Source organism: Protomyctophum parallelum, assembly GCF_964188405.1.
Source record: "Protomyctophum parallelum genome assembly, chromosome: 11".
Classification (NCBI taxonomy): domain Eukaryota; kingdom Metazoa; phylum Chordata; class Actinopteri; order Myctophiformes; family Myctophidae; genus Protomyctophum; species Protomyctophum parallelum.
In genome coordinates this window covers 30,219,240-30,241,478 of record NC_139707.1, presented here as the reverse complement: position 1 = coordinate 30,241,478, position 22,239 = coordinate 30,219,240, and the positions used below count along the sequence as shown (strand labels likewise).

Genomic DNA, 22,239 nt, shown 5'->3' with positions numbered 1-22,239 from the left:
GGTCAGCAGGTGTATCTCTCATCCTCTGACCTGCCGCTGCAGGTGGAGTCCCGGAAGCTGGCGCCCCGGTTTCTAGGACCATTCCCTATTGAGCACATTGTGAATCCGGTTGCAGTGCGCCTCCGACTCCCCTCCTCCATGCAGCGGGTCCATCCAGTCTTCCACGTCTCCAAGATAAAGCCTGTCTCCTCATGCCCCTTGACACCTCCACCCCCTACCCCCCCACCCCCACAGATGGTCGACGGGCATCCGCAGTGGACGGTGCGGCGGCTCCTCAAGGTGCGCCGCCGGGGTCGTGGATTCCAATACCTCGTCGACTGGGAGGGGTATGGGCTGGAGGAGCGCTGTTGGGTTTCCCGGAAACTCATCATGGATCCCGAGCTCCTGCACCAGTTCTACCGAGACAATCCTGATGCGCCTGGCAGGTCGCCAGGAGGCTCCCGTAGAGGGGGGGGTCCTGTTACGGTTTCGAACCCGGGTTCGAACCCTCCACCCCAACCTTCCACTTCTGGTGTTCCTGGGCACAACCCACTGCGCCATCACCACTCTTCCACCTAGTCAGGTCCACCTCTGTGTTCCCCTCCCCCTCTGACGAGCTGCCTGGGTGTGGCACTGCACACCTGTTTCCATTCTACCTTGATCACCAGAGTCTTCAAGAACCCTGCCTTCCCTCCACTCCTCGCCAGATCTTCCCATAGAAACGCCTGACCTGGCTATTCTGCCGTGCCACGCCTGGATCTCGTCACCACCTTGTTCATGGACTGTTTGTTTGGCTGCCGATCTACAAGCTCGCCCCCGACTACTCTCTTGGATTTCCCCTAAGTATAGCTTTATATTATATATATCCTCATAGATACATATCTACCTATTTATATGATAAGAGTATTTATGTATTTATATGGATTTATATATATAACTATACATTATCATTATCCTGCTCAATTTGGACAATAAAGTGCTTAATTGTCTTCCTGTCTCCTGAGTGGTTGCATTTGGGTTCAGAACACAACTCAGTCTTAACAAAACGCTTGATAGCCGACTAGGCATCACAGCGTCATGTGATGTGCTTGTGCATCACAGTTCACCAAGATGTGATCCAGACCCGGTACATATAGGCTACATCATTTGTTTTTATTCCAATTCATTTTGACATCTCACGCACGTGCAGGCTGCCGTGATACAAGCGCACAACTGACACAGGACACCTCTCTCTCTCTTTCTCTCTCTGCGTGCACGCCACCCACAGGAATAGCCAGGCTACACAGGGCGAAATGTTTTTGATATCGTATAGCCTACGTGTGAGACAGAGCATTCAATCTTGATTTTCATTAAATAACTCTGTGTATCTCTCCATATACACACACACACACACACACACATACACACGCACACGCACAAGGTCCAAAAGTTTGCTCTGCACTGTTGATTCCGATGCGATTTTATCAACATTATTCAAGTGAAATGTGTTGGCTTTATAGACTATATAACAGCAATGTTGGGCTAACATGTATGACCAATATGTACCAATATGTATGACACAACGATTTACCCAGCAAGGAATAAAGGTTAGGCCTATATATATTATCATCTGATCATCTATGCGACAGACAGACAGACAGACAGCACAGTGTCCTGTGCTCTCACTCTCATTAGCTGTAATATGGCCTTCCCGGTGCATGTGCAGTCGCAATCCAGTTCATACTGTATGATTTTGTCCAGTCGGCGAGAGAGCCAAATATCAAACCTGCTAGATATTCAGAAATGGTCGGGAAGGCGTCGGCGAGCGCTTTTATCTGCGCTATATCTTCTCACAGAGCCTTTCACACACAGCGAGCAAAACCTCGGCGATCAAAGCCTGATCTTGCATCATATCGGGAGTTTTGTCGGCGAGCACCAACATTTTTCCCCGACAGCATAATCGGAGCAAATATCGTGTACGAGCCATTGCACACGCTGCCTGACTATTGGCTGGCTTGGCTTGTGGTTGCAGTGGGGCTTTACGTGGTGGTGGCTATAGGTCTACGGGTGTTCATTCATTTTCTCCTTTTTGACAATAAACTGTGTCTCTCCAAATCGATGTACTGTAGGAGGGGATAGCAACTAACAACTAAGTGGAGATATTATTTTTGAGTGGTGCAACCACTCCTACATCCAGCTTGCAATGTCCGTGTACCTGTGTACCTGTGTACCTGTAACTATGAGCATGAGTGGTGTGCGCATGTGTGAAATTGGAACGAGAGAAGTATGTGACATGGCTGCCACCTGCTGGACGCAAACGATACAGAGAATAAATTGGAACGATACAGAGAATAAATTGGAACGATACAGAGAAGAAATTGGAACGATACAGAGAAGAAATTGGAACGATACAGAGAAGAAATTGGAACGATACAAATTGGAACGAGACAGAGAACCAATAGACGGGAGTTGCACCACTCGGTTCACACTGGTGTGATTTTTTATATACAAGTAAGATGCGTGAACGCGGGAAGCGAACGCAGCTGTTGTGGCAGTCGGGCACACACATACACACACAGAGCTATTTCTTTCTTTTTGTAAAGATTTTTTTAGTAATTTTGTTTCTCTTTTTTGTTATTGAGTGGTGCAACCACTCCTACAACCAGCTTGCAATGTCCTTGTACCTGTTTGTGTGTGTGTCTGTGTGTGTGTGTGTTTGTCTGTCTGTGAGAGCACGAGTATGTGACTTAATAATAGCAGTAGGGGGCGCCAGAAACAGTGAGAGGGGTATTGTCTCTAATGAGAGAGAGAGAGAGAGAGAGAGGGGGGGGGGGGGGGGGGGGGGGAATTGCACCACTCAGTTCACACGTGTGTGATTTTTATTATATAAAGTGTTTTTAATATTAAAAAAAGAAAATTGTGTACGTCTTTTTTGCGTGCGTGCGTGTGCGTGCGTGCGTGCATGCATGTGTGTGTGCACACATAAAATAATCCATCATCCTAGATGGACGTGGAGGTTTTGGGGGAACAGATATTCAATGAAAAAGCAGTTACAAGCCACAGCTCAGCCGTGGCCTGTGTTGTTTATTTTCCGCTCTGGTATCTCCAGCTTCATTTCACCGTCGCTGGGCGAATATACGATTCCCATCACGGCACGGGAATGATGGACATTGTCATGTTTTCATCGTGCCGACGACGTGCCCCGTCCCCTCTCTTCTTCCTCCCTTGATGGAAATCTATCTCTCTCTCTCGCCCACGCAGGTCTACACCCGCTATGGGAAATGCTACACGTTCAACGGCAACAAGAGCACGTCCAGGAAGAGCAAGCAGGGCGGGATGGGAAATGGCCTGGAGATCATGCTGGATATCCAGCAGGATGAATATCTACCCATCTGGAGAGAGACAAGTAAAGCCACACGCAAACCTATTTGTCCCACACAATCCTATCTAATGTCACACAGCCCTGCGCTGCATCTCTGGAGGTTTAAGTCCAACAATACCTCCCTCCATCCCCCATCCCTGGAACACATACATACATTACATACATGATGACATTTATCACAACACTACTCCCCCACAATATAAAGTCATCACTTTATATTGGTGTGTGTGTGTGTGTGTGTGTGTGTGTGTGTGTGTGTGTGTGTAAATGGTGCATTTATATAGCAACATTATCCAAGGCGCTTTACATAGATTGTGCATTACATTCACCCATTCACACACCGATGGCATAGGAAACCATGCAAGGCAATAACCTGCACACCGGGAGCAATTAGGGGTTCAGAGTCTTGCTCAAGGACACTTGGATACTAACTCTGGGTGAGCCTGGGATCGAACTATAGGAACCTCACGGTTCCCATACAGCTGATCTACCAGTCACTCTACCCCTGAGCCACTCCCACCTGTGACTTGTGTGTGCGTACGTGTGTATATACACAGTATACAGTATATACACTGTAGTTGCTGTCGGTCAAAAAGGTCACATCTCCATATATATATATATTTTTGTAAAGTAATGCCCTACTCCAACATACTACTCTATAGTGTCACACAGACACAAAGTTAGCAAAAATAGCCGATCGTGTTTTTCTTATAAAGTAACAGTTTTGGACATAATGGTTTCCACCCGACAGCAACGGATTACTCTGTGTACACTCGTCACTCGCACACACGCACGCACGCACGCACGCACGCACGCACGCACGCACGCACACACACACACACACACACACACACACACACACGCACACGTATATCTTTTGATTCCTTTATACAACAAAAATGACCCTTGATGACATTATTCTGCCCATGCAGGCTTTCATAATTTCCCTGTGATCATTATTATCATCATTCATCCCTGCATGCCGTCTTGCATTCGTCGGACCGTGACTGTTGTTACATTGTCTGCAATTAGCGTCAACCTGCTCTCTGAGGGCTGTCAGAGGAGAGCGCTGGCTGAACACCCTCTGTTGTCTGTCCGTCCGTCCGTCCCCCCCGTCCCCCCCCTTTTCATCCTGGAAGATGAGACGTCCCTGGAGGCCGGCATCAGGGTTCAGATCCACAGTCAGGACGAGCCTCCGTACATCCACCAGCTGGGCTTCGGTGTCTCCCCGGGCTTCCAGACCTTTGTCTCCTGTCAGGAGCAGAGGGTAGGTCCTCCTCCTCCTCATCAGAACACTAGCCTCTAGTCTAGATCACTGTTTCCCCAAACATTGGGGTCAGGAGCCCCCAAGTGTGGATCACTGGACCAATTTCTATGGGTCGCAAGTAAATATCCCTCTCTTAAAAAAATAAAAAAATAAAACTTAAAAAATTGTTCATCAGTTACAAACCAATTATGTTTCAAAAGTATTTCATGAATAAAATGTAATCATCTAATAATTTATATAAATCAAAAGTAGCCTAGTAAAGCTTGGATCTGCTATTTTCACTAGTGGGTCCCGGGCAAACATATTAATGTCTCATTTGGGTCTCGAGCTAAAAGGTTTAGGAACCACTGCTCTCGTCTAGATCACATTTATTTTTACAGACCCATAAAGGTCCATTTGGTTACAAACTATTTATCTGGGGACCCGCTGGAACTCCCTCAAGAACCCATGGGGGTCCTCGGTCCTCGGAACCACTGCTCTAGATCACATTTATTTTGTAATACCTGGTGACATTATGATGACACCGCGAGTCAATGTTGTCAGTTACTGGAAAGTCGTACGTCAAGAACTTCCACAGAAGAGGGAATTAGAATCCCTGAGTGGTTCTCAATCTTTTTTAGAGCTGGACCAGTAGCATAAAATGAATGACTGCAAAGGGCTTGTTTTCATTCACCTCGAATTAACAAATTAAATGAATCCCTTTACAATCATTATTTAATGTCAACCTTTTCCCCATATCCCCCCTCCCAACACAACAGTGGTTGATTCTTAGTCAGGTTGGTGGTCCCTAGTTCATAATCAGTTGAAAACCCCTGCTTTAATGTTTATAGTAATGATTACTGATTATCAGAATATAGAGCTATTTTACACTTATTTTAACCAAAGAAAGAGAAAAAGAAAATGTAAAAAAACGTCAAAGCCTCGACCACCATTGACACGTTTGTGGCATTTTCAGTGGTTTACGCTAGAGGGCGCTCTTCCGCAACCTGTGAGTGACCATAGTATTTCAGAAGAAGAGCACGCCTCGGATATGTTGAATAATCTGGATTTTTGTATTTTATTTTCTCACAAAGCTTGTCTTCTGGGGAGGTCTCTGGCAAAAGATGGGGATCTGCGGCCAAATACATATCAATTTGGGGGTCCTTGACATGAAAAGGTTTAAGAACTAAGCTATAGTGTTGTAAATTACAGGCTCACCTTGTTGAGAGGGAGGGGGAGCTCCCCTCTCCTCTAGGCACTACAGGCCAGGGGTGATCTCTCTCTCTCTCTCTCTGTGTGTGCACGCGCGTGCGTGCGTGTGTGCGTGTGCACTTGGGCGTGTGCATGTAGCTGACCTACCTGCCCCAGCCCTGGGGGAACTGCCGCTCCAGCAACGAGCAGATGATCCCCGGCTACGACACCTACAGCATCAGCGCGTGCCGCCTGGGCTGCGAGACCCGCCAGGTGGTTGAAGAGTGCAGCTGCAGGATGGTCCACATGCCGGGTGAGGCTTGAAGCAATTTGTTGATGTTGCTGCCTCTTATCTCCACATTCTAACTCCACGCCCTACTTGATCATACTGCAGCATCACACAAAAGCATCAAATGTAGCAGATCCAGGGGGCACGGTGGCACAGTCGGTAGTGCTGTCGTCTCACAGCTAGAAGGTCCTGGGTTCGATTCCCGCTGGGGTCGCTGTGGGCGTGTTCTCTCCTCCGCGTCATCAGTGCCCATACCCGAGGCAGGGTTAGTGAAAGGGCCTTTCTGTGTGGAGTTTGTATGTTCTCCCCATGTTCCGTCCCATAGCGTAAGTCCTCACAAAAAAGTCCTGGTCTCTATAATACCTCCCCCTGGCTAGCCTGATGGAGGGGAAAGGAACTGGTCGGAATAACGTGTTCCTTCCCCTCGCTATACTGTACGTCCAGCTGGGGAAACTGTCCCCTGTCAGGTGAAAAGAAACAGCTTGGACTCCTCATGCATAGAAGGAAGCATGAGGTCAGTCCGCTGCCCCCCCAGGTTGGCAGAGGAAGTGTAGCGCCCAGGATTAGATAATTGACACTGGGTGAAAAATGGGTTGCAAAATTGTGGGATAATTTTTTTCCCTTTTTTTAAGTAGCAGATCCACAAGCTCGAAATGTGGCACAAAGCGTTTTGAGATTGTCGATCTGCTACTTGCAGTTTTTTGGGTTTCTTTTTTAACATAATGGTTAATGTTTAAACAATTATTATAATCGTTTTCCATGTTGAATTATGTACAAAAATAAAATAAATTGTGGAAATAGCAAGCATATCTTGCATATCTACAAGGCTCACAACATGCCGCGATGTGACACGTAACCGTTGAGGTTGTAGATTTGCTATTTACACATGTCTTTGTAGTATTTAAGTCATTAGTCATGTCTGCCAGCTGTGCAATATTTTATATGTTCGTTAATCGCAATATGTATTATATGACAATCGTCAACATCAATTTCATGATCGTGACAGCCCTAATGCCAGGTATGTCTATAATCTCATCATTCGCTCTCGTTTTAATTGTGAAATGATTAAATGGTTAATTACAATAGTACTGTTGCGTTTAAAATGTTAACACAATTAGTTCCAGTGTGTGCCATTAAGGGCCTTGGTAAAATTTGAACAGAGTAATATATTAAAAGGTGATTTCAATTATATATGACAATACAGAAGTGTCTGTATTGTCATCAAACAATTAAACATCACTGGGTATTTGGCAGTGGTGAACAGTAAGAATAGCCGACCTACATGCTCCCAACACATTATCACCCATCACCATCGCATGGTTAAATTAGGAAGAAATGGGGCATGGTGTCACAGTTCGTAGCACTGTCGCCTCACAGCTAGAAGGTCCCGGATTCGATTCCTGCCAGGAATCTGGGGGCTGTTCTCTCCTCCGCATCCTCAGCACCCCGCTTGCCAAAATGGCCTTTCTGTGTGGAGTTTGCATTTTCTCCCTGTGTCCCGTAGCCGTACGGTAGGTACCCTCATGTACCCTCATGTTCTCCCTGTGTCCCGTAGCCGTAGGGTAGGTACCCTCACATGTTCTCCCTGTGTCCCGTAGCCGTAGGGTAGGTACCCTCACATGTTCTCCCTCTGTCCCGTAGCCGTAGGGTAGGTACCCTCACATGTTCTCCCTGTGTCCCGTAGCCGTAGGGTAGGTACCCTCACATGTTCTCCCTGTGTCCCGTAGCCGTAGGGTAGGTACCCTCACATGTTCTCCCTGTGTCCCGTAGCCGTAGGGTAGGTACCCTCACATGTTCTCCCTGTGTCCCGTAGCCGTAGGGTAGGTACCCTCACATGTTCTCCCTGTGTCCCGTAGCCGTAGGGTAGGTACCCTCACATGTTCTCCCTGTGTCCCGTAGCCGTAGGGTAGGTACCCTCACAAACGATCCTGGGCTCTATACTGCCTCCCCCTGTGCTGATGGAGGGTCAAAGAACTGGTTGGAATAATAATTCCTTCCACGCGCTACGTCCTACCGGGGGAAATCCCCCCTGTCAGGTGATAAGAAGCAGTCTGCTCATGCATTGAAGAAAGCTTGAGCTCAGTTCGGGGCTCTCCGTAGGTTGACAGAGGGAGAGTGGTGCCCAGGATTACAGTTTAGGGTTAGGCAATTGGCAACGGGTGAAACATGGGTAATTGTGGGATAAAAATGTAAGAAGAAAAAAAAAGGAAGACACAGGAGGAGGCAGAGAACAGTTCAGCAGATGAAGGCCTAACAAGTTCATCAACAAACAAAAACTGTTAGCATAAAGACAATAGATGGAGGAAGAAAATATATATTTTCTTCTTTCTAGCATGTGAACATGAGGCCCATTTTCCTTCGAAACAGAGTGAGTTGTTATGCCATTTGAGTTTATCTTTCTAAAAAGTTAGTGCAAACGTTGATGTTTATGATTCTCTTCCTTCCTCCAGGTGCATGCATCTCAAAATGTGTTTTCAGAGACAGTCAACTCATTTCCATTCAGCAGGTGAAAGATATACATAAAAATAAATATCAGATCGTCTCTGTCCAAAACAAAACAAAAGTAGTAGATCTACAAGCTCAAAATGGAGATAAGGGGTTTATGCCCAAACAGCAACGATATGAGATTACGGTCGGAGAGCAAAATCAACAGTCGTTGAGGGGATCCCAGCTAAATGGAACAGATAGTTGGGAACCATAATGGACCTGTACCATTAGCTTTCAGAGTCAAATTAACATTTGATGAAAGTCAGGGTCACCTCAAATTTGGGTTTGTGGCCTAATGCATATCAAACCGGGGTCCTTGAAATTAAAAAGTTTTAGAAATCACTGGCATAAATCATGCGCTATAAATGACTCCACAGCCAAGACAATTACAAAAATGATAACGCTTTAGTCTTCGAGCACCATGTTACTGGGTTTCTTCAGATGATGAATCAGTCCAATGTCTGACAGATTCATCTTCACTCGAAAAAACAGTGAACCTGTCTCCATTGAGATCTCCACTGAAAGAATAGCGCCGCAGCCCATGATATCTCACATCTCAGTCTCACCATAATTAAACCTTTTGTTCCCCTGCGTGCCGACCGTAATGTCTCCTAATAAATATTTAATTTCACAAATTGAAGAGGAGCAGTACCGGTCCCTGGAAGAAAAAACATGAACTTTTAATTTTTCTTGCTGTCTCTGTTTCTAAACACACTCCCTCCCTCCCCTCAATCAATTGAACCATATGAATAAATACTTTAAAAACATGTCATTATCCCCCCCACCCCACCCCACCCCCCAGCCTGACATGTTTGTCTGCAACCAGGTGAGGCATTGATTGGTTTTTAAAGACTTTCTAAATGTTGCCTTTGGGGGTGGAGCCAGTCCAGCAGCATGCTCCATTTCTCAATGCAATCAGACGCTGAGACGACCTGCGTCACTGTGGATGAAACTCATCTCCTTCAGCCTTCGTTTGGAGAATAATCAATGCTGTCGGGCAGAAACCATGTATATCCATATTGTATTGCCATGTATATGTATGGACTTTTTTTAAATATATGAAGTGCAAATTTAAGTGGTTGAGGGTAAATGTAACAGAAGTCTCCCTGTTTCTCCAACGCTATAATAAACTGAAAATGCGACCAATTTTATCCAATCAGGATAGAGAACTCAGTCAGGAATTCAGGATACAGATTAAACAAGTAAGATTGGAGGTGATGATATACAAAGAAATGAGCAGACAAAATTGGAACTGGAACACTGAAAAGCTAACGAAAAACAAGATATTTTTTAACTACATTTTAACTACATTGGATCCATTGGAACACAGGTTCCCCTTTTTCAGTATTGGACTATACACTTACGAGGTTTCCACCTGACAGTGACAAGATGAGTGATTGATAAGCCCCCCGGCAGCAGACACGGATGGCTGATCATTTTGTCCCCCTGATTGATCAACACTCATTCTCTGTGTACTTTGCTCTCTCTCTTTCCAGGAACCGCCGATATCTGCCCTCCCAGTAAAATCAGGTGTGTCGACAAAGCGCTCGGTAAGGCAACGGTTCTTCGTTCCTTCATTTTCTTTTTTCCTCATTATGAAAATTGAAAATGAAACGGCAATGCCATCAGTAAATAACCCACATTACGTAAACGCACACACAGGTGGGCTCGCTTGATTACTTTTCTCCCCCTCATAGTGATTGTGTCAATTCAAGCTCTCGACGCGGATGCACTTGTTTCCATCAGACTGCAAATGTGTTTTTAATAAACAAAGTGATGCTTCCATTACTGCGTTTATTGTTGCCGTCGGGCAGAACCTCTTATATCCATCTCCAACTTTGTATTATTATTATTTTTTTGTAAAAAAAAAAAAAAGCCCTACTTTGTCATGCTTCAGTGTCACGCAAAAATAGCAAAACAAACAAAGCTCAAAAGCTTTGCTTTCGACAAGCTTTCGAGCTTGCAAGACCGGCATTTTCTTTTTAAAATTCGAATCCTGAAAAGTAATAGTTTTTTGAGACATGAGGTTTCTACCCGACGTAACGGCATCCATTTAGGCCCCCGTTGTTCATGAACGCTCATGAAACCCACGACCCGCCGAGCCGACCTCTCTTCCCTCTTCATTCTCATCACCATTAGAACGGCACAAAGGAGCCGAGGCATTTTGATGGCACTAAAAAGAGATGCTTTATTAGTTCCATGGGTAGAGGAATATGTACAATTATCATCTACCGGGGCAAATAAGGCAGAAATTTAATTATCTCGTTCTTTTTTTGTTCACCGAGACCATTTAATGGGCGGATCGAATGAAATCTTAGATATATCAAACAAGAAAGGTCCATATTCTTTTTTTAAATCTATATTCTCTATTGAAATGGGGTGAATAAATTTCTGCCTTTGTGAAAGGTAATAAGTTAAATTATAATTTATATATTATAGGTGGGTGGTGGGTTTCCCCCCCTCATGTCAGTCCCAAGAATAGATGCAGCCCTGCTCCTGCATACAAATAGCCTAATTATAGGAGTTGTAAAAGCCATTAATCATCAGTTTTTAATTGTCGTTATCAGTGTTTTTTCTCTCTTTTGTTTGGACTGAATGGAATTAGATTTTGAAGAGAGAATTCAGAAAACAATCTGTTTTCTGTGTTTGTGCACTTGACGTGTGTGTGTGTGTGTAACATTGTTTTCAGCTCGCCGTGTGAATGTGCATAATTGCGTTTAGTTGCTTTTGGGCAGAAACCTTGCATCTCCATATTTCAATATTTTGAGTGTTTTTCCCTCATAACTTAATTCCCTACATTGTCCGACAACATTGTCACACTAATGTCGAAAAGAAAGTCAGCTTGCTGTGTGAATGTGCATAAATGCGTTCCGTTGCTTTTGGGCAGAAACCTTGCATCTCCATATTTCAAAATCTTTAGTGTTTTTTCCCTCATAACTTAATTCCCTACATTGTCAGACAACATTGTCACACTAAAGTAAAAAAAATGGCTGATCTACAAACTCATCTATTTTTTGCTGGATGGATTTTTCTGTTGCATGTAATTTTCCTCTTTGAACCTGAAGTGCTGACATTTTTACCATTGAGCCAATAGATCTGGCCTGCTGCTCAAGGGATCCTGTGTCTAGAGACATGTCCTTTGACACAATCTAAATGTCTCAAAAGAAGAGCAGGGAGGCAAAATACAACCCCCCAAATTGTACATGTTATATTGTATTAACAACATACTTTAATTAACATACATACCACACAGACTGTAAATTATATTATATTAAAATACTCACTTTTTATTCATAAAAAAAGAAAAAAGTGCCACTTTAAGTGATTAAGTGTTGGTTGGTGTGGGTTGTAAACATATTTAACCAATGAAAAAAATTAACAAGCACTTACTAAACAGTAGCTATACAGTTCATTTGGAGCACAGGTTCCTTTCTCCATTTCCTGAAAAGTATATTGTTTCCCACCCGACAATGACTATTTTGTCTCCATTCCATATTGGCACAACATGAATGCATTGCATCTCATTCCGTAGCAGGTATTTATTTCACTGTCTGCTTTCACTGAACCTTGGAAACAGTACAAGCCTACAAAGCAATACTGTGTGTCTGTATGCCTTTTAACCCACAAGACCCGAGGCCGATTCCACATTCCACAAATGCCTTCTAAGTTAGTATATAAGTTCTCACACTTTCAAGATTCTTCAAAAATGATTAAAAAAATAGTAGTAAAGCTTGCAGTGCAGCACAAAGTGAAGTGACTGAATATCCAACACTAAAATCCCAGTTAAAAATGCCATTAAAACTGCTTTCCCAGTTCAAAAAACGTATTCAGCAAACCAGATCCTCAGACAAAAGTAGCAGTCCTCCATGGAAGCAGATAGAACACCACTTGAAGCACTTCAACCAGTGGTCCGGGGACCACCAGTGGTCCTTGAGGTGCTTCCAGGTTGTGACAGCTTATAGATCTTTAACTCTTGCGAGTGTAAAATGAAACTAAATTTGGTTTAATTTTAGTCTCTCAAGAGTTAAATTATTGTTAAAGATCTGCATTACATAATTTACAAGAACACAATCAGGGAATGAAGAATAATTGTTATTTCGATACAGCATAGAATTTTGGACAAAATCGTATCCAACAACAAAATATTCTTTAGTTTTGGGGGTCTGAGAGGCAAAATCTCATCAAATGGTGGTCCGTGTCTCAAATGCTGAATAAATAATGGACCTTGATATGAAAAGGGTTGAAAACCACTGCTATATTGTGTTCAAGATGAAGTCACCTCAGGAGCCTGTCATAGTTAGCCTGGCTAATAAGCCAGACTCAAATCTGCCATGGCAAAAACAATTGACAGTGTGATATGAGTCTGACTTATTAGCCAGACTGTCATGGAGGAAGTGCATTGTGCTCGAAACATTAGTCATTCATTTCGGGTGGAAACCTCATATGTTTTTTTAAATTGCAAAAGCAGCAGTCCAACAAGCTCGAAATCGCACCGTGTTTCGAGCTTGTAGATCTGCTACTTTTGATGCTTTAGACGTTACGCTGTAGTATGTAAAACACACACATTTTCAATATTATGGAGATGAGAGGTTTCTGCCTCCTAATATGACTGTACTGCGGTTGTGGTGGTTCTGACCAACAACAAAAAAGTCCTGAGTCCCATAACTATTGGGAGAAATACAACAATGTGCAAACACAGTAGCAAGATTTGTGAACTGTTACGACAAAAGGTTAGCCAATGGAACCGTACAACCACCCTAAGGACTACTATCTGTACCAAGTAGACCGTCCGCTAGACCTACTGCACATGTAAACAGAGCTGCTACCTAAACACATTCAATCTGAGTTTTTGAGCGGTGCCTCCGCTCCAGGACCATTACGCAGCTATGTGTGTCCGTATGTGTACGTGTATTGTGTACGTACGTGTCCGAGCACGGAAAGCGGCAACACGGTAACTCTGTCACTTCTCGACCGTTCGGACGCAGGAAGTCTCGCCGGAACCGGGCCGCCCCCATGGGCGCGTCCCTGGGGGTGAGTATGTTGCGGGGACCCCCCGGGGACCCCTAGCATGGCTAATAAGCCAGACGGAAAGTAACTGTAATTTCTCATCCATTTCGGACGTGGGGCAGCTCGCCGGAACCGGGCTGGCCCCCTGGGGGTCTCGATGTTGCAGGGACCCCCCCGCAGAACCCCCACACGGTACAGGTGCACCTCTCACGTCACACAGGTGTGATTTTTTGTATAGTATTTAAATGGAGAAAAAATGCTGCAAGTTGTCCTAATGTGACTGCGAAAAAAATGCTGCTACTTGTACAAAAGAAAAAGCTTTATACCCTGTATAACATGACACAATGTGACATAGCTCTGTTTTCAGAGTGAAATTATATACGTTCCCCATTTTCAACTGTTTTTACATTTTGATACTTGCTTTGGCAATGTAAACATATTTTTCTCATGCCAATAAAGCTCCTTTGAATTGAATTGCTTGGGTTCTGCAGCCCTGCTCCAGAAGAGCACGGGGGACACATGTCCCTGTGAGACCCCGTGCAACCTGACCCGCTACGGCAAAGAGCTGTCCATGGTCAAGATCCCCAGCAAGGGCTCCGCACGCTACCTCTCCAGGAAGTACGACAAGTCAGAAGACTACATCAGGTCAGTAGTACGTGGTGGAAAAAGTACTCCAATGTTTTGCTTAAGTAAAAGTATCAATACTCCAATGTAGAAAATACTTACAAGTAAGGCCTGACTCACACCTTCGCAACAGATTGATGTATGCTTGTTGTATGAGACTTATTGACTGATGCAAGCTCACAATGCATTTCCAATGGGAGTCACATGGTTTGACACAACATTTGTGTTGTATGAGGGAGTGGGGGGCAGTCGAAACACAGCCGAAAACCATGTGACTTCCATTGGAAATGCACACAAGATGTAAACAAACCATTTCATACATCTAGCATGCATCAATGTTGTATGTTAGATGCGAAGGTGTGAGTCAAGCCTAAAATTTTGTTGAGTAAAAGTACAAAAGTATCGGCATCAAAATGTACCAAAAAGTACAAAGTATTCATTGTGCAGAATGTCCCATTTCAAGTTGAAAATAGCCGATCTACAAGCACACAATGCGTTGCATCGCGAGTAGGAGTAGGAATAAAAGTACTGAAAATTTGACATACTAGACAAGTAAAGTACAAATACCTCAAAATTGTACTTAAGTACAGTACATAAGTAAATTCACTTAGTTACTTTACACCACTGCATCAGGCATTCTGTCCAAACTTACACATTATCCCTATAGTCATGTGATCAACACTGTCCGATCTTTCATATATATGGCATTTAAAGTTTGCAGGAGCCTCAAATCATGCAGCACATTGCTGGTCCACAATAACCGACCTGACCTGGCCTCTGCCCCAAAGGAATACTTTATCTAGCTGGCTCTGTACTTGGACCGTTTTTTTCTGTTAACAACACCAAAACTAGGTGATCTATACAATCTCACAAAATGCGTTGCTACGTGTCACGTTTTGAGCTTGCGTATCTTCTTTGGACTTTTGATGCTTTCGTGTGACGCTGTGGTATGATCAAGTAGATCATTAATTTACAGGAAAATATTTCAAAGTTAGAAAATGGACATAAGAGGTTTCTGTCCCGACGGTGACAATTTTAGTACGGTCTCTCCATCCACGTCGTCCAGGCAGGTCATTTTCGGGTTCATTACGGTGACTCCCCGCGGTGACGGATCGTTTGTCTGGGATCATTTTGTAGCTCGTGTTATCCACCCCATAATCTCACAGTCATTATGGTGATGTATGTAGTATGTTAATTGCCGGTGGCGTGACAGTGCCATCACCATAATTTACTGCAGACATGAAAATGACACAATATAGTGTGTGTTTAGTGTAATCACCCTGGATTTATTATGGCGATGTGGCTTGGGCCAGAATGAAACTATAAGAACATAAACTTTCGATGGATTTGCGACGTTATTGTTTCGGTCTTAAAAAGCAAGTGGTTCTCAAACTTTTTTGAATGTACATTTGAAAAACCTTTCCAAAATAGCAGTCTGCAAGCAAGCTTGTAAATCGGCAGTTTTTTTCAAATGGCCGAAATGTATATAGGTTTGAAGTGGATGTTGGCTAACTAGTAACTAAAGCTTTCAATTAAATGTAGTGGAGTAAAAGTACAATATATATTCAGATCCGAGGTGTACAGTATAGTCAGGGAGTACAAGTAAAAGTATTGGAAATTTTAAATACCTTAAGTAGTAAGTACAAATAACTCAAAAGGGTACTTAAATACAGTACTATCCACCACTGGAAAACATCCGGTCTATAAAGTTCATACTGTACCTAACACTTGGTTTTTCTTTATTTCCAGAGACAACTTCCTGGTGTTGGACATCTTCTTTGAAGCTCTGAACTATGAAACGATAGAGCAGAAGAAAGCCTATGATGTAGCAGGTCTACTGGGTATGCCCTATAGGCTGCAAGTACCGTGTGTGTGTGTGTGTGTGTGTGTGTGTGTGTGTGTGTGTGTGTGTGTGTGTGTGTGTGTGTGTGTGTGTGTGTGTGTGTGTGTGTGTGTGTGTGCGTGTGCGTGTGCGCGTGCGCACGTGTGTGTGCCCGAGTGTGCGTGGCAAAATATTACGGAACAATGTAATAAAACTGGATTAGTATTAGATTGTTATGCATTAGGCCATGGGTCCATTTGTGTACACTCTCAGGCTACTTTTCCACCAGAGTTGAACAGGTTTGGTTTTCCCCCACCTTATATTGAACCAGTTCAGACTTCATGTTGTGTTTCCACTGAAAATGTATTGGTTGGTTCGGAACTGGAACCAGAAAATGGCCAGTTCCTTGAAAGCAACGTTCCTTCCTTCCAAGAATCTAGAACGGAACCGAACTGGTGCGGTGAAGACCCCTGGTCTACAAGCTTCACAAGATAACAGCTTCAGTCAGAATATTGCTAGTATGTGTACACTCACTGCGCTTGGCCTTGAAGTGAGCATCCTTTATGCTGTGATTGTCCTCTTCCTATACAGGTGACATTGGTGGCCAGATGGGCTTGTTCATCGGAGCCAGCATCCTGACAATCTTAGAAATATTGGATTATATCTACGAGGTACAAGGCCTCTCTGAACCACACACACACACACACACACACACACACACACAAACACGCACGCACGCACGCACGCGCGCGAGTACGTGCAGGGACAAATCTCCCTGCTCGGCTTCCCTATCCCGAACACAGGCCAATTGTGTTCGCAAAGACACTCGACAACGCCAGATGCACCGCACCCAATATAATTATTGATTCATATCTATCACTATTTTGTGCAAGTTTCAAAACATTTCAAACTAGAAAAAGTGCCCTTCTGGGCACAGGTCTCCACCAGGATTTCTTCCTCAACCTAGTGTGAATATGCGTGCACAGTTTCATCGCAATGGGGCGCTGCGTTGAGGAGTTGTGGCGATTTGTACAAAGCGGGCTACTCCTGAAAACTGTAGGAGCCAATCGTGGCAAATCAGGATGGAATATGATAAATCAAACAAACCTGTCTTGATCACATGACTATGGAGATCATGTGTAGCGATTTGCGTGAAATTTGGATAAAATCTGAAGGAGTAATAATAGAAAATGTGTTTTACATATGTCGGCCTCCTGGTGGCGCTATAAAGAGCAGATGTGAAAAATTCCAGGCAAAGGTTTTTCCTTGGCCTCTAGGGAGTTGGCATACAAAGTTATCCACAGATCCGTGCAGTTAGAGGTAAAAACACTTTTTGGCCAGTTATAGCGCCACCTTGAGGCTGAGTTGAAATTGTTCATGTGGCATTTCGTCCTCGGCCTAGTGGGAATGTGGGTGCACAATTTCACGGAAATGACGCGATGTGTTCATGATTTGCAGCATTTTGTTTGAAACTGAGCACTCCTGTGAACTTTGGAAGCCAATCTTAACCAATCAGGATGGAGTCTGATAAATCTGAAAGACCCGTTTCGTTGAATGGCTCTAGAGAGACTGTGTACCAATTTGCGTGATGTTTGGACAAAATCTGTAGGTGTACTGTGCAAAAACTTGTTTTGCACAAAGCGGCCTCCTGGTGGCGCTATAACAGGCTGTTCTGGAAAGTTTGGGGCAGAGGTTCATCGTTGGCATCCAGGGAGTGTGTGTGCAAAATATGGCATCGACCGGGTTAACGGTGGCCGAGATTAGCTGTTCACGGACACACGGACACACACACGGACGGACGGACACGCGGACGGACGGAGTGCAAAACATACTCTCCCCACATGCCTTCGGCCTGGTGGAGACAATTATTTCACAAAATATGTGTTGTGAGCTTGTAGATCAGGTATTTTCACAAAGTTTGCATGGTGCTGTTGTACAATGAAATATAACACGTGGGTTAATTTCCTAAAATTCTGTCTGATATGGACAAAGCAGACATTTGTAATAAGAAGATCGTTCAAAGTCATCCGTGTCATTATAAATTAACCAATGTTGGTTCTGCTTTAACTGTTTCAGGTTCACATTGATGGCTGTGGAGATTTTTACATTAGTAGTAGTAGTAGTGTAGTAGTAGTAGTAGTAGTAGCAGCAGTAGTAACAGTAGTAACAGTAGTAGAAGTAGTAGTAATAGTAATAGCCTAGTAATAGTTTTGTGTTATTGTTAAAAGGTTCATTCTATTCTGATTGTAATTCACATTAACATTTTCACAAAAAAGAGATGATCTACAGGTTCACAACATTTCACAATACAATACGCTGTAAGCTTGTAGATCCTCTATTTTTAAACATTTGTGAACATTTTTTAAAGTATAAAATGGGTGATTAAACTAGGAAAAGATCAATATACAGTAATATTGATATTCCCAGCCACAATTCCTTTTGTCCAATCCTTTGATCCAATCAAAACAATCACAATTCAGGCCATTATACCCCACAATAGGGCATAAAGTTAATTTCATGTCCAATAGTTTCTACAAATAGAACATTCAGTATGCTTCCTAGTGTATCTCTTTGGTCCTAGCTTTTTCTATAGCTAATCTGGCTGTGCCTGACCTTAACTGAGCACAGGGAGATCTTTGCCTTTTCAATGAGTTGTAAAATAAATATATTTGAAATGCCAGAGTAGTAATGAAATGAATGTCATTAGCTCAGGTCCAAAGGTATATGGCAGCGATTAAGTATAGAACAAAAAATGTATGCTACATTCCAAACAAGCATGTAGGCCTACGATATTGTCTGTGTCGGGTGGAAACCTCATACCTCCAAAACTGTTACTTTTCAGGGTTCAAATTCAAAAACAGTAAAAGTAGCAGATCCACAAGCACCAAGCGTGTTGCTTCGTGCTGTGTTTCGAGCCTGCGGATCTGCTACTGTTGATGCTTTTGTGTGACGCCTTAGTATGATCAATCAATCATGGGTCATCAATCATAGTACATGATAGTAGGTCAATGATTTACGAAAAAACACAAAAAGTATAAATATGGAGATAGGTGGTTTCTGACAGCAACGATATACATTATACATAACAATTGAGTCTGTGAATGCAGTGCATTGCACCACAGAGGAAGCAGAATAGTATTGTAATGCTGAGCTCTCTCCGTCTCCCAGGTGATGAAGCAGCGGCTGCAGCGTCTGCTGAGACCCCAGCAGAAGGAGGAGAAGCAACAGAACAAGCAGCAGACCAGTGCTGTAGCAACCGTGGGACTGGAGGACGTGAAAGCCAAGGTACACAGCTGTGTCTGGTCTCCATCCTCCCCTGCAGTCATGTACTGTAGCTCACTGGTTCGCATACCTCATTAAGTACACTAGATGTGGAACACCTTTTTGTCTGAGATCATCGAAACTTGCCAGACTGGCTTCATCCGTGGCCGCCAAACACAAGACAATATAAGGCGGACTTTACATGTCATGAACCACATAAAACAACATAAAATAAGCTCTATTTTAGTAAGCCTCGATGCTTTTAAAGCATACAACACTGTTTCGTGGGACTTCCTGTTCCTGATACTTAAGAAATGTGGCTTTACTGAAGAATCAATTAATTGTTTCAAAACTTTGTACACAAAACCCACAGCAAGAGTTAAAATAAATGGACACCTATCGAACCAATTCACTCTGTCACGTGGCGTCCGTCAAGGCTGCGTCTGCAGTCCAGGACTGTTCGCCATTTTTATAGAACCCCTGGCCCAGGCAATCAGAGAAGACCCTCAAATACAAGGAATCCCTATAAATGATGATGAGCAGAAGCTGGCTTTATATGCAGATGATTTGTTAATTTATTTAAAAAATCTGGATAGATGCCTCCCCAAATTAATGAGCTCCTTGGAAATGTATGGTCGGTTCTCAGGCTATGAACTCAATGTGGATAAAACGCAGATACTCTCTTATAATTACAAGCCCTCAAAGGAAACAAAAGAGCTTTACCCTTTCAATTGGAACTCTAAATCAATTAAATATCTGGGAATAAGGTTGACTAAGGACCTATCTAAACTCTATGAAGCAAATTATCAACCCATAATCACACAAATTAAAAAAAGATATTGAGAGATGGTCTCTGTCACCCTTGGACTTAAGTTCTAGAATAGAAGCAGTCAAGATGAATGTTATACCTAGGATATTATATTTCTTTCAGTCTCTACCAGTGGAGGTGCCTGCCAAACAGTTTTGTGAATGGGACAAAATGATATCTAGATTTATCTGGAACGGAAAAAAAACGAGAATCAGATTCCAAACTTTACAACTCCCTAAAGAAAGAGGGGGACTATCCCTTCCAAATTTGAGGGATTACTATTATGCGTCACAATTAAGACCTTTAATATGTTGGTGTGATGATAAATGCGAGGCTAAATGGAAAGCTTTGGAAATTAAATCAATCAACATCCCTATTCAGTCTTTAATTGGGAACAAAGACCAGGCTAAGTCATACTATGACATTTTAGACCCATTCACAATATTTACTTTAAATACTTGGTTCAAAGTCGTGAAACAGTTCAAAATGGAGAGGTCAATCAGGGTGTTGAGGTGGCCCGCTTACGATCCAGATTTTAAGCCTGGTGTGTACGATCAAACTTTCAGGAGATGGGCTCGGTATGGTTTTTCCTCTTACAGTACTGCCATGAAAGGCAATGTGTTATTGAACTTTGAACAATTGAAAGATATGTGTATGTGCATAGATAACAAGGACTTTTTTAGATACCTCCAAATACGAGAGTACTTCATGGGGGAGGTGAAAGCATCCGAGCCGGTGGCCTCAAACGATCTCATACAGGTTTTTATTCAGGCATATAAGCATGAATCCAAAAGAGTAGTGTCCAGTATATATAATGCCCTGGTTTCAGCTAGGGTCAACTCCACAGAGTACATTAAAACTAATTGGGAAAAAGAGTTGGAGATTTTTTATTACACCCAAAATTAAATCGAGACAACTGAAAACAGATCAGCCTTGCTGGAGACAGTGTGGCCACAAGGGGGCGGGCCACGCTCATATTTTCTGGTCTTGTCCTAAAATTCAGAAATACTGGCAGGACATCTATTCCACCTTGGAGACCATTCTGTGTTTTGAGATACCTCTGTCTGTTTCTTTTCTACTGTTGGGAAATTTCCCTGAAGAGTTTCTAATACATGATAAATATTTAATCAAGATCCTCTTAGCAGCAAGTAAAAAAGCAATCACACGACGCTGGTGCCAGCAGGACCCACCAACGAAAGATCAATGGATGGACATTATTGAGGAACTGTATGCTATGGAAAAACTAACATTCATACTTAGACTACAAGAGGATAAATTCTATAAAAAGTGGGAAAAGTGGAATCTCTTCTCCCAGCCTAGCAATATTGCAATAGGATTTCATTGAATGTTTTTTGTAATATGAGAAATGCAGCCTTTTTTTCGTTTACTTTTTGTCTTTTTCTTTTTCTTTCCGTATAGTCTTGTCAGTTGTGTTTTTCTTGTCTGTTCTTCCTTCAATAAAAATTAAGTGAAAAAAAAAAGTACACTAGATGTGTACTTACTGGCTTTTCGTCTGGTAACGCTCTTATAGCAAATTACTTACTAAAATCCGAACTTGGCTTACCGATAACAAACTCTCATTGCATCTTGGTAAAACAGAATCCATTCTTTTTGGGTCCAACCATTCCCTCAGTAGAGTAAATGTAAATGATTTTAGAGTCAGAGTTGATGACATGGTAATCTCTAGCAAAGAAGAGGTTACATATCTGGGTTGTATCCTGGACAATAAACTGTCAGGTGAAAGAAAGGCAACAAGAGCGATCAAAAGAGTAAACCAATGGACAAGATTCTTGGGCAGAATCTCCTCATTTGTTAACAAGAGAGCTCTCAGGACACTAGCTGGAGCTCTTATTCAGCCCTTATGCTTGCACCTCCTGGTTCTCTAACATCTCAATGGCCGCGGTTACATCACGGCTTGTCATTCCGAATAAATACTTCAGAATAAAATACTTCGGAAGTAATGTTTTTTGCTGCGACTTTACATTGGGAAATGGACATTCCGAATGAGTGTTTACATGGACCATCCGAAGATGTGATATTCAAGACATGAGACATGTTATTTCATGTGAAACTACGCCATCTGTTGGACACATAATAAAATATAGGCAGTTCATTCAGTATGTCTCAGTCAGTATGCAGCCAGCACGCCTATTGAATAGCCCGT

The 22,239-nt window shown here is 43.0% G+C and overlaps 1 protein-coding gene across 1 annotated transcript in view; it reads left to right on the top strand.

Annotated features, from left to right (window-relative positions):
- Positions 1 to 22,239, top strand: part of asic4a (acid-sensing (proton-gated) ion channel family member 4a) — a gene marked incomplete at its 3' end in the record, with an annotated part of 159,372 nt that overhangs the window by 133,000 nt on the left and 4,133 nt on the right. Inside the window, exons 2-9 of the mRNA XM_083776763.1 lie at positions 3,220 to 3,364; positions 4,480 to 4,607; positions 5,937 to 6,090; positions 10,050 to 10,103; positions 14,052 to 14,205; positions 15,934 to 16,025; positions 16,598 to 16,677; positions 19,175 to 19,291. Of these exons, the coding sequence (XP_083632889.1) occupies positions 3,220 to 3,364; positions 4,480 to 4,607; positions 5,937 to 6,090; positions 10,050 to 10,103; positions 14,052 to 14,205; positions 15,934 to 16,025; positions 16,598 to 16,677; positions 19,175 to 19,291 (924 nt within the window). The remainder of the gene's footprint in view (positions 1 to 3,219; positions 3,365 to 4,479; positions 4,608 to 5,936; positions 6,091 to 10,049; positions 10,104 to 14,051; positions 14,206 to 15,933; positions 16,026 to 16,597; positions 16,678 to 19,174; positions 19,292 to 22,239) is intronic.